The sequence below is a fragment of the Corvus moneduloides genome, chromosome Z (genome assembly GCF_009650955.1).
Source record: "Corvus moneduloides isolate bCorMon1 chromosome Z, bCorMon1.pri, whole genome shotgun sequence".
Lineage (NCBI taxonomy): Eukaryota > Metazoa > Chordata > Aves > Passeriformes > Corvidae > Corvus > Corvus moneduloides.
Window position 1 is genome coordinate 49,323,709 of NC_045511.1, and position 12,460 is coordinate 49,336,168.

The 12,460-nt window shown below is 37.9% G+C and overlaps 1 protein-coding gene across 5 annotated transcripts in view; it reads right to left on the reverse strand.

The window, feature by feature from the left end:
* The window catches only part of PRR16 (proline rich 16), a 157,005-nt gene that overhangs the window by 46,817 nt on the left and 97,728 nt on the right, over positions 1 to 12,460 (reverse strand). For 4 of the 5 annotated variants that reach the window (XR_004237537.1, XR_004237538.1, XR_004237536.1 and 1 more), the window contains exon 2: positions 5,169 to 6,063. Coding sequence is in view for 1 of the 5 variants with exons in the window: in XM_032096331.1 (XP_031952222.1) it covers positions 5,305 to 6,063 (759 nt within the window). In the remaining 4 variants the exon portion in view is untranslated. The remainder of the gene's footprint in view (positions 1 to 5,168; positions 6,064 to 12,460) is intronic. The other variant, XM_032096331.1, reaches the window with a different exon arrangement.

Here is a 12,460-nt window from a genome sequence, read left to right on the forward strand (position 1 = left end):
AAAGGAAAACAAGCTCTCAGATTGATGTTGTTATCATCATGTAAGCACCACTGAGGAATACACTTAAACGCATCTGTTTAAAGTTCTTTTCATAATTTGCCTATTATTTTCCCTTCTTATGTAATTTTTTCCCATTATTGCTTGGAAGATTGCATAAGAAGTTAGTCAAAAGATCAGACAAGCAACATCCAGGGGCAGATCTGATATCAGAAAACTCTTAAAAAAACATAATTTCTTTTCATGAATATAATTTACAAACAACAATGAGGTAGATTGTGCTAAGTTCCTTAAAGAATCCTTGTATACATATCCAATATTTCAGGAATTAAAGAAAAAACCTCTTCTCTTGAGGAGAAGATGCAGCAATTCCTGGACCTTTGCTCTTTATCTTTCCCAAGCAAGGCAGCAGAACAATTGTGGTTTTATTCATTTCTCAAAGCACTGCTGTTGGCTGGATATCAGGTGCAATTTATGTTCTACTTTTTTCTCACCTATCTATAAACACCATTTTCAACAAAAGATACATAGTCCTGCAATAACAAACCCAGTCCTCTACAGTATGAAAAGTTCTAGCCTATCTTCATCATACCTCCATGAGGGATTCTCATCTTATTTTTATAACCTAACAGGAGAATGATTGCCTCAAAATAAGAAAACTTTTCCTTCAAAATCTCTAAAGACAGCATTACAAAAGACTAGGCAACCTAAATACAGACATGGTACCACCTGCTTCACCACTGAAACAATGCAGCCCAGCTGATGAACACAGTGCAGGTATGATTTCTCAACAAAACTCTCCCATCATGCAGCAGAAACATTGCCATACATGAAAAAATTTGAGAGTACAGAGAACAGGAGAGACTTGCACAGCTTGATTTGAGCACAGGCCCCTCTCCTGCAGCATGGTCAGGTCCATTTATCCCAGTAGCTTCAGTCTCAGCTAACAAGAGAGCTCTTTGACCAGTATGAGTTAGAGACATGTCAAATCATTTAAGATCAGAAATGAAAGTTGGCTTGCTCATGGTCCCCAGAGCTATCCCAAGATGGATTACTACAGATACCTTCCCAAAATTATGACTGATGGAGAAATTTGCTCTCTTGGACTATTCACCACCATAGAACAGGCAACTGAGATAAAATCCCTGCTACTTTTTTCCGACTAAAAACCATGAACATGTAACTGGTACCAAAGATGGGGCTGTATTGCAGTTTGCATGCACCGCTCTGTAGGACACTGAGCCAGCAACACCAGCACTGCTGCTGCTTCAGTTGCGGTCTGTGCTAATACAGATACAGAAATTTTGGGCTGCAGCATGTAAATATTGCATGAGATATATCACAAACTTCCCTACAAAATACAATGTGTTTATATAACAGGTGCCATGTATTTTATCAGATTGAGTATTCTAGAGATTGTGCTTAGAAAGGTTTGCCATAGACATTTATTCCATGTGCCCTTGTGCATACCTCGCTTGCAAGACCTTTCTGTACCTGTGAGCATTATGATTTCAATATTATTACTGGTTTGAGCAGTGGAAAGGTATTTTGCTTCTACACACACATACAGCCTCTGAAAAACCATGGCTCACAGCATATATACAAGCAGAGTATGAGAAATGCTGCCTCTGCAAAAATATGTGCCCAATATTCATGCCTACTTTAAGACTACATTAGACAAGTGACACAGCAACCATAGTATGATTTTATATCCACACGTAAGATTACTGTTCGTGCCATCACTGAAAGGAAAGCCATAAATAGAACATGGAAAGAAAGAGATATGAGCAAACATACATACACAAATCTCCCTGGTAATTAAAAAATTCATACTGCGCTCTGATTCAAAACCAATAAACAAGTTATCTGAAGAAAGCTAAGAGCTACAAGAGCTCTAGTGTACTTATTTCATGTCACATTTTAAATAAAATATTGATTTAATATTACAGACATCGATGAGAATTTGGAATTTTTTCTTGTTTTTAAGAAAAATAGATGATGTGATAAAAGGTGTAACAATTTGAGAAGACATGAGAAGGAAGAACTGTGACTTTTACTGGGTGGTAGAAAAATCCATGATCTTTTTGAAGATTCCTACCCTATGTCCTTCAAAAGGATTGTTATTGGGTTTTACTCTCCTAGTTTTCCTTTCTTACAATGCATTCATGTGTTAGACTTTTTAATGAATGCCATTATTATAAATTAAGTCATTTCACTGCTTATTTTAATTTTCTTAAGCTTGTCCTCTTCATTAAATTGATAGAAACCACCTTCTCCTATTTGCACTTGAGAAGTCTAGATCTGGACAGTACAGATGTTAAAATACCTTACAGGAATCAAAGCCGGACAGCAGACTGAAGTTATGGCAAACACTGATTAAAGCTCTGAGTACTGTTACTGGACTTTCATTTTCTTCAGGTATTAACATCTTTGCAAAACACTAAATGTAATCTCATAGAGTATTACATTTACATTACAAAGGCAGACAACTCCCATCCAGTTCTGGTTAGTTTATGGGGTTTTCCTCAGTAAGCTGTGAAGCATACTGTTTTGTAGGTGTTCAAAAATGCTTCATAGAGTTTACATTCCTAATATAAATGTAGAAAATACTGCTGGCTGAATTCAGTATTGCATTTGTTGTTATGCCATTTCTATTAGCAGTTTCCATACAGATCTGTGAAATTGAAAGTTAATTGTTTCCCATGTTTTGCAAGTTTACCTGTTTTAACCTTAATTTTATTCTGACATGTTACTAATGTGAAACTATTACACTGATAAAAATACCTTACAATAGGACACAGGCCAGAGATGTTAAAACATAACTGATACAATGTTTGTACTATGATTTAACAGAGACTCTGGAACACGTCGTATTAAAGAAAGCCTGGGTCATCAAACTTTGCAGAAAAACAATGTTTTTCCATCACATTTTGAAACTGCATTTCTGAAAGACGGCATTGCTTTTGAAAAGATGCATCTTTTCACAACACAGCCATAACATATGAAGATATTCAGGAGGCGTGGGGAAAGAGAAAACACTTCTGAAGGAGAAGACAAAGTACAAGATTCAAGACGTTGGGTACCAAAACTGAACACTAACTGCTGAAACTTGGATGCTGCTTAAGCTTTCCAGAGCTGAGAACTGTAACAAAACTCGAATTTACATGTATATCAGTGCACATCCACTGAGTACAGCATCCAGTTTGGAGGTGCTAACATGTTCATGAGACTCTGACAAGCCCAGAGGAGAAATGCTGTGCTCTGCTATCAGAGGTGAGATCATACAGAAAAATTAAACCAAGTGAGGTAACACATATGCACCAGAGCATAACCCCCTAAAATGACTCAGTGTTATTTTCTTTACTATTTTATATGCAATATTTGATTGGCATTATTGCTCGTACACAGTAGCTTGTCCAAGAATGAAAAAAAATACTGAACTAGCTTATAACAGGTATATGATCTCTATAGTAGTGACAAGTAAGGACAGCAGGAATTTTCTTTTTAAAAGAAAAACCCGCAGCTATGCAATGTGGATACATCCACACATTGTTCCAGTGGTTTTAAATGTAATTTTCAATGTATGAGCAAGGGAGGTGCTGTGTAGTCCCAGCATATAAGCAGAATCCTCCTGCCAAAAGCCTCATTTGGGCAGCAAAGATCTCACACAGATGCAGGAGTTAACTGTCTCCTGCTGCGAGCGCCTGGACTTAGTGCGCTTGGCAACACCTCTCATGGGATTAAGCACAGTCAAACAATACCAAATGTAAAGTGCATCATGAAAAACACATGGGAAGCATGAGGGGAAAGCATGATTAAGAATTTAGGATGCTTTCCTTTCTTTGCTTTTTATGCAGGAAATACTTCATGAAGCTTTAGACCTTAAATGTGTATTTGCACAAAATAAAATCTTTGCTTACTGCAAAGGTTTGCAAACAGTAATCATCTGATTGGACTTTTGTTATGATTATTCTTATTATTTCAGTTTAAATACTCTAATATGTATACAGGGAAACATATGTATCTGTTTAATATCTATTACTAGGTGTAAATAGAAATTAAAATTTGAAATCTGTTTTGTCTGGTTTTGTCTGTTTTGCCACAAAGTACCTTTTATATTTCAGCTGAAATAAGTATACTTTTTAAATATAATATTTGTTGTTGGCCATTAAGATTAATTTGGCACAAGTATTGTAAATAACAGATTTATTATCAGATTTTCTTCACTGCCTGGATTTTTTTTTAAACTCTAAGTCCCTGCAATTCTCTTTGTGAGAATAAAAGGATGTTCTTTCATAATTAAAAATACTGAGAACTTTTTTTCAACTAGTAAGAATATTAATTGGGTTCACCATCAAAATGTGATAACATGTAAAATATCTTGTTTTGCATGTTAATGCTCCATAATTGCACAGAGCTTTTCAACTTCAAAGCTCTTTACATGAATTAAGTGGATGTCCCTGGAGGCCTTAAGATACATTTTCTTTGCCTTCAAAAAGAAGATTTGCACCAGACAAAAGCTTTGTGTAAAACACAGGACAGGGCTTTGTTTTTTCTGTCTACTTACACTGCACAATGAGATAAAATATTACCACCCTTTTGCAGACAGAGAAATGGGGGGGGAAACTTAATGGGACCATCCCTGCTCATGTTAAAACTCTGTACTTTACTTCGGTAGTGATGCACTGAGCAAGTGAGAAACAAAATGCAACTCAGTTTTCCAGAGCCACGCCAACATACGTTTCAATTATTTCTTTACTTCCCCACCAAAGACGAAGCTGCCGAAAGGCCAGTGATTACCTCCTACTGCACCACCTCACACAGAGTGAGTTTGCTCAAGCACTCATGAAGAGAAAAAAGCATTTGCTAGAATTCAGTCAAAGGCTGTAATCTGGTACTCCACTTTGCTTCATCAAAAGACATTTGAAAAGTCCCAAAAGTCAGGAGAAATGGTTATTCCCCTTCATCAGATAGACTGAAATCTATCACAAATCACTATGCATTATTTTCACATTGAGCTTTCTTTTCATTGTCTTTTAAACCATGCTACAAAAAAGAAACTGCTACAGATGTTTACAACCTATGTGCTAAAGAGTGAGTATTTTTTCAGCAGCCTTCGCCATTTTTGGTGAGTACAAATAAGATCAACGAGTATTCCTCTTTGTACTTACCATGTGATTTTTATGCCACTTCACTGGACACAGGGTGTAATACATTGGGTCTTTTTATTGCTCAAGTAGAAAGTGCTCATTACCTATTTATGTTTATATATAGGAAAAAACAAAGAGTTAGTACAAGGGGCATACTTCACACTGTTGTAGTGGTTGATTTCCTCAAGATGGTCTTCTGGGGTTTTGGCGCGGTTTGCGGAGGCACAGTTGCAGGTCTCGGAGGGGGAAAGCTATTACTGGGACTTATCCCCAACCCTCCATTTTCCAGAAGAAATGGAGGCAACGGAGGTGGTGGAGGCGGCAGAGGAGGGCACTGGTGTGGCAGCTTTCCTGCAACCCGGGCGGACTCACTGTGCAAGTGCACTTCCCTGTTTTTAATGTTATACCGAACGTCACAGTCGGGGCAGTAGCCGTGGTACTGCACTTTTTCACTGAACCGTACCCGCTCCCTTCCTCCTGGCTGGGGACACCGCTCTTTCTCAGGTCTGTGCATCAGAGGCTGCATCACTACTTTCTCCAAATTACTGTTCGGTATACAGCACATATCTCCGTTTGGGATGCGTCCGGGCCCGGCAGGCAGGCCCCCATTCCGCAGCAGGGTGCCATTAGTCTTGACGGGGTTGGCCAAAGGAGGCAGCCTCGGAGGCTCATCACATTTGACAGGCGTCAGTCGAGGCGGAGGAGGGGGCGGGTTTGGCTTCCGCAGCACGGTGAGGATGGCGGAGGGGTGCGCAGGTGGCTTGATGAGGGGCGCGTTGCCCCGCACCTTGACCTTCTCCAAGCTGGAGGCTGTTGTGCTGCTGGAGCTGCTGTTAAGTGTGTCTGTTTTGGAACTGTCTGTCATCTCATCCTCCAGCTGCAGATCACAAGTCAGTGTGTCAATCTGGTCAACCACCTGCACAACAGCCAGAGTGAGAACAGTGAGAAATGCATACCCCAGAGAAGGCACAGAAAAACAAAACCATTCTCCACTATCAGTTTGTCCTCTCCAGAACTGAAGCATCTAATTTTTTTGACCATTATTTCTTTTTTCTTGTCAACATAACAAAATAATCAGAATAAAAATGACAACAATAATTATGATAGGAATGGCTAGTTTGCTAGGTCATCACCTGAATACAAGAGAAATATAACTTGAAACAGTCTAGAATGAAATTCCCTTTCTTCCCCTCCAGGGTTTACTCGGTAATATCATTTTAAGTGAAGTGTAATTCTTCAATATTACACTTTGCCTTCCATTTCAGGAGGAGACAAAACTGTTCAACTTTAGCTTCTACATGACAGCTTCTGAACCCAAAACTTCTGCACAGTATCTTTTAACTCTGGCCTTTCAAACACTCTAGATTTAAATACGTGTTCTCTGTATAGGTGATTTTAGATACCTAGAATCAAAGTTTGATACACACTTTTCTGACAATTTTTTAACATATTTTAACATTTAAAAGAGACTCTGAGAAACAAATTCTCTCTTGCATTATATGCCTTTATGAATATTTTCCATAAGATATGAAATCCTCCAAAATAATACTGAAATAGCATTTGCTGGAAGAGGAAAAGTTGCTTGGTTTTCAGTTACAAGTATTTAAGAACTCATGCATTTTATTTGAAGTTTTCCTCTACCTCCCAGGATTCTGTTTTTAGATTCTACATTGTTAGAGCTTTTCTAGTCTTTAAGACTACTTTTTCTACTGATTTTTTAAAGGACATGAAACCAATAGTGCCTTTACTCGGTAGAGAAAGTTTTTCATAGGACAATTAAAAGCCCTTCCTGAAAACTGCATTTAAGTCCATACACAGCTGAACATTAGTTACAAGCTACATGTAACTACAACAGATACTACAGGAAGTAGCACTAGCACACATTTAAGAACTGGTCTCTGTCCTTTACAGCCTCGTAGGATGTACATAAAGTAATCAGTAGATGAAATGTTGCTTAATTAACTTTGGTGCATGAATAAAAAACCTGTGCTACTTCTTGGGGTCCTTATGGGAGACCCGTGATGTTGTGGAGGGGACACCCCAGTACCTCTGAAATTAAACTAGATGTTGCCATTGTGCCACAGAAACTTTAATTTCTACTTCTTGCTTTCAATAATTTGGTGCTGATACTACTGATTTCAAACTAAGACTATATTTAGGCATATGAGTCATATATTAACTGCAAAAAAAGTGAAAGTCACTACTGAAGGCAGTGACTATTTAGTTAAACCAGTCACTCACTTAGGTGTCCAGTAGTAAAAGACAAATAATAAAAGCAAAACTACCATAAAATGAAAAAGCACTCCAGCTTTCACTGCTCATACAGTAAGCTGAGTTGGATAATACAAAATTCATAAAAATTCATATGCAGCAATTCACTTTAATGCTTTCCTTCTCCTAAAACCAGCAAACATGCAAATAAGCATCATTCAGAGAGCTTTCAAGAATCTTGGAAAAAGCTTTACTTTTTCTCTAAAAGGACAAAAAACTGACTCATTTATTCAGTGTTCAAAGCCCAGCTTCATGTTGCATTTAAATTTCTATTTTGATTTTTTCTCCAAAAAAAAGAATAAAGAAAAAACATACTCATAAAAGACAGACATCAAATCCCCCAAATAATAAGGATTTAAAATAATATTATAGAAGTTGAAATGTACAGTTGAACTGCGGTAACTGTCAGATCCCACACATCCCCTCCAGGGTACAGCACATAAGAACTCTTGAAAATTTCAGAATAAGGGTAGGCAAACCCCATCTGTACCAAAATTCATTGCAAGAATGACAGTTTACAAATGAAAGAATTCTCATTTTCACCTTTCATTACATAAGCAAACTAAGGCAGAGAGAACTTCTCAGAAATAAATAGAAACAAGAAAAAGACAGTCAAGTTCTGGACAGTAAGCCTGAAATTTAAGCATCCCTCTGCAAGCTTAGTATGGATTTGTGTATATATTAGGGTCTGCCTGTATGTATCTAAATACTACTGCATCCTATCATCTTTTATTAAACTGTAACAGTTATAGAATGGATTGATGCAGCATAAACCAAAGAAATACCTTGGCAGGCAAAGAAATAGAACAATTATTCACTGAAGAGCAAAAATTTCTCAAGAGTAACAGGAAAATCTGTTATGAACTGCCCTTCAAGTTAATGACTACAGAGTTTATCTCATGCCTTCTGGGCAAATGTGTAGTACACATCAAAATTTTTTTTGTCACTTTTGCATTTGTAAAACATAAATCCAGCGTGAAATGGCTCTGACACAACAACACAGTTTATCTGTCCAGATTCATTTCCACCACAAGTTGTGATTCTGTGTAGTGTTCTTTTCTTTTGCTTTTTCGTCCCAGAAGGTAAAACTCAAATAAGATGAAAAAGCAACACGAGAACCCATGACTAACCCAGTGAAACTGTTGTAGTTAAAAAGAAGAAAAGCATGTTGAGAAAAAAAACAGCCCCTGTTTCACAATGCATCTTCTGTGTAAGTAAGAGAGAGAATATTAATTTAAAAAAAAAAAAAAAAAAAAGGAAAATTGCTCTAGTTGTGCAGAAATGCGTCCATTTTTTCAGTTCTGGAATAAAACAGCACTTGATTCACATGTACAAAGATTGGGGATACATAATTTTATAGCCTGAGGAGCTCCTTAGCCATTAACTGGATTTGAGCTCTGCAGAGATGCCGACTTCTACCCTGCTAGCAATATCCTGAGGCTTCAAGCTCTGTAGAATCCAGTGTGACACCCCTGAATGAACCAGGACATCAGCTTATTCTTTTTCCCTTTCTGGGTGGGTACTGGAAACAATATTAGGTGCCCAGTGGGGATAGAGTTGCATTTCTCTACCAAAATCCAAGATTACACCCTTATCAACATGCATTTAGACTCAGAAATTCTGTGCTGCAACTAACAGTATGGAGAATTAATCAGTACTATCAAGTTTAGGCAAAAAGGACAAAAATACTATTCAACCTCAATTAAAACCCAGGAAAAAAAACCAGAAAACCCCAAAAAACCCACAGAAGTTGCAAACAATTTGCAACGCACAGATATCTTACAGTTAACCCGATCCTCAATGTTACCAAACTCTTATATAAAATTGCTTAAAAATACAGAGCTAGCATAAAGTACTGCTTTTCCACTGAGGTCAAACTGCAGTTCCTGTTTAAAGGAACTTCAGAATCTAGTCCAAGAAAAAGTCTTGTGATTATCAAAAGCAGCCTATGCTGACCTAATATTTCCATTGTTTGAGCTGTACTTGTAAGTTCTGTCTAGTTTTTACCTCCTCTGTTGAAGGCCTTTTGTGGGCAAATGTCCTAACTTGATTATACCAATAATGAAAACTCCATATTTCTCACTGGATGCCAGGATCTCATTCCAAGAATCTAACTCTGTAATCATAAGACTAAAATATGACATAGAAAGTAACATGTACCTGTACTTCTTACTTGTATCCCTAAACTTCTCTGAAAAGCATCTCTACAATTAATCACACTTTCTTTCACTCTTTCTTTGTGTGATTGTCTTATACACATCCTAAAATACATCTATGAAGAGTTTTGCTGTCTCTTTACAATAAATGTTTCACCTGGTTTGTTTTTCCTCCTATTTAAAGGCAACAAGGTACCAATGTTTAGTGAATATATAATCCCTTGGCTGCCCTCAATCCACCACAGACAATTCTTGAGCTTTTTTTGCAACCCTTAAATAAAGAAGCAAATTGCTTTTCAGGAAAGAAATTATCATACACTTAAAGATGCATAATTTTTAAGTTCACAGAAGTAAAAAATTGTAGTGCTTCCTAAGATGTCCAGGCATTTGCGCAGTTCCTCATGTTTTTCAAAGTTTCACATGAATTTATAAATATTTTTTTTTTTTTAATTACTTGCTTCTCTACAGGCTAGTAGCTCTCAAAAAAGCTGCATGAACAGAATGGAACTGTTACAGTGAAGATACTGCAACACGCATATTTTGCCGAGGAACTGCTCAATCACGGGACCAAGGGTCCTTCTGCCCGCGCAGGGAACACAAACCAACCAATGGGAACGAGGCTGAGCAGGGACAGGGAAACCCCGTGCCTCCCCTCAGGGCCCCTCTCTCAGGACCACATGGCAGGGGGAGGGACCCCGACATGAAACTTAGGTGATATTACTTCTGAGGTGGAGTAGGTACAATTCATATACTGCTCTTTATTACTCCACCATAGCAGTGTGCAGCTATGAAATTTAACAGTTCGCTGGAAGTTTCCTAGAAGATGAATAGTTATGGATAGATGCTGATTTTGATTTTAAATCAACCAAAATCAGATCATGTTGTGAGACTAGTTCTGACTTTGACCTAAAGAAATTAGTGGTGAAATGAACAAAATTAGGTGGAAAAATAAATGGAATGTCATAATTTCTTTATTTCTAAAGCAATTCCAAAAACTTGTAAAGTTTGACATAGACAAATATTGCACTTTATGTGCAAAAATTAACTACCTGATGAGCCACAAGAATAAATATGTAATTAAGAATAAAAGAGCAATCAGCTCTACCATAAAGAGGCTGCTCTTGTCTCTAAGTAAAGAACTGGGAAATATGCTATATCAGTAGCTCTAATATCTCATGATTGCATCTCTAATCCTACAAGAAATTGTTCACTAGTTATAATTAGTATCGGAATCTTCTAGACAAGCTGTCAAACTATTTTAATTCACCTCACTTTAGCTTATTATTTCCTGTACAGTTATTAGTCCTTTGTTGCCAAAAATGAGTGTGCAGTATATATGGGGAACATGAGATTAGCTCAGCTGGTCAGATCATGCTGTTAATAATGCCATGGTTCTGGGTTTGATCCCTGCACGGGCCATCCACTTAAGAGCTGGCTTTGATGATCCTTGTGGGTCCCTTCCAATGCAGAATATTCTGTGATTAGTTCTGTCATATCTAAGGACACAAGTGCCTGTAAATCCCAGAGCTAAAACCAAATGAAACAGAGGTCCCTGTTCACAGTGAGGGAGACAATATCTCCCTTTACAGTTTAAGTTGCCTAACAGCAGAATAAGAAACTTTTCTCAGGTGCTTATATTCCAGCTTCAGTCAATCCATGGCTGTATCTTTTGTATTTTGCCACAGAAAACTTCTCTACAGTGCCACTTGTCCCCTTCCCTGTCCCCAATCCCCAGAGAATACAGCTTCGAAGTCAAGAAGAAACAGAACCAAAATTAGACTAGAAACAAGTCTGTAAAGCTGTGTAAGCTAAAAACTTGCCAAAAGAAAGCAAAAGAAAAGCTATAGCAGGAGAGACAAGTGGTCTACTTAGTACAGTATTGTGAAAAATTACGAAAAGCAGGTGCTCAGGCAAGAACACAAGAAAAGTCACACAGAAATATTTGTGTAGAAACTCATCCCACTCTCTAACAATTTCTAACTCAATAACTTTTTGGCAGATTTTGTATTAAGCAGATCTTGACATACTTATATACCATGAACATGCCTGTATCTTCTTGAACCTGCATAAGCTTTTGGCATCTGCAATATCCTGCAGTTTTCCACCTTCATTACAGGGATTTGTCACCTACACCTCTTTCTGTTTGAGATGAAAACCAGATGCTTTTATAGAAAAAGTGCTAAATGAACTTGCATAATACTCAAGCTGCAGCTGTTTTGTGAAAACTGCAGCTATGGAAGCCTTCTGAGTCTTGCAATTGGGTTGTGGGTAGGTTTTTCTGTTTGTTTTTACAATGTGCCCATCAGTATCTTCATATATAAAGGTGTATTAATAAATAATATTGCTTGTGCTAAAATACTGTAACAAAGCACTGGAGATTAATTCAATATTTGAGTAAATACGAACTTCCATGCAGATTAGCTCAGCTTTCTCTTACCGTAGTATCTCAGCAGCTCAGTCACTCACCCTGCAGCAGCAGCAAAGGGCAAGGCTGGTGCGAAGCCTGTCAGTGTTAGGGCATCTAAGAGATCAACTCTATCCTAAGCAAAGTTACACACGTGAAGATGTTGTTGCCACCACAAAGTTTTGGCTAAAGAATACATTAGGAACTTCAACAAACTAGTATTATGCTTTAAACTAACATAGAGTCACAGAATGGCCCAGGTTGGACAGGGTCTCAAAGATCATCTAATTCCAACCCCCCTGCCATGAGCAGGAATGCCTTCCACTAGATCTGTCTGCTGAAAGCCACATCCAACCTGGCCTTGAACACTTCCAGGAAGTAGGCATCCCCAGCTTCCCTGGGCAGCCTGTTACAGTGCCTCACCACACTCACAGTAATGAATTTCCTCCTGAGATCTAATCTAAACCTATGCTCTTTCAGTT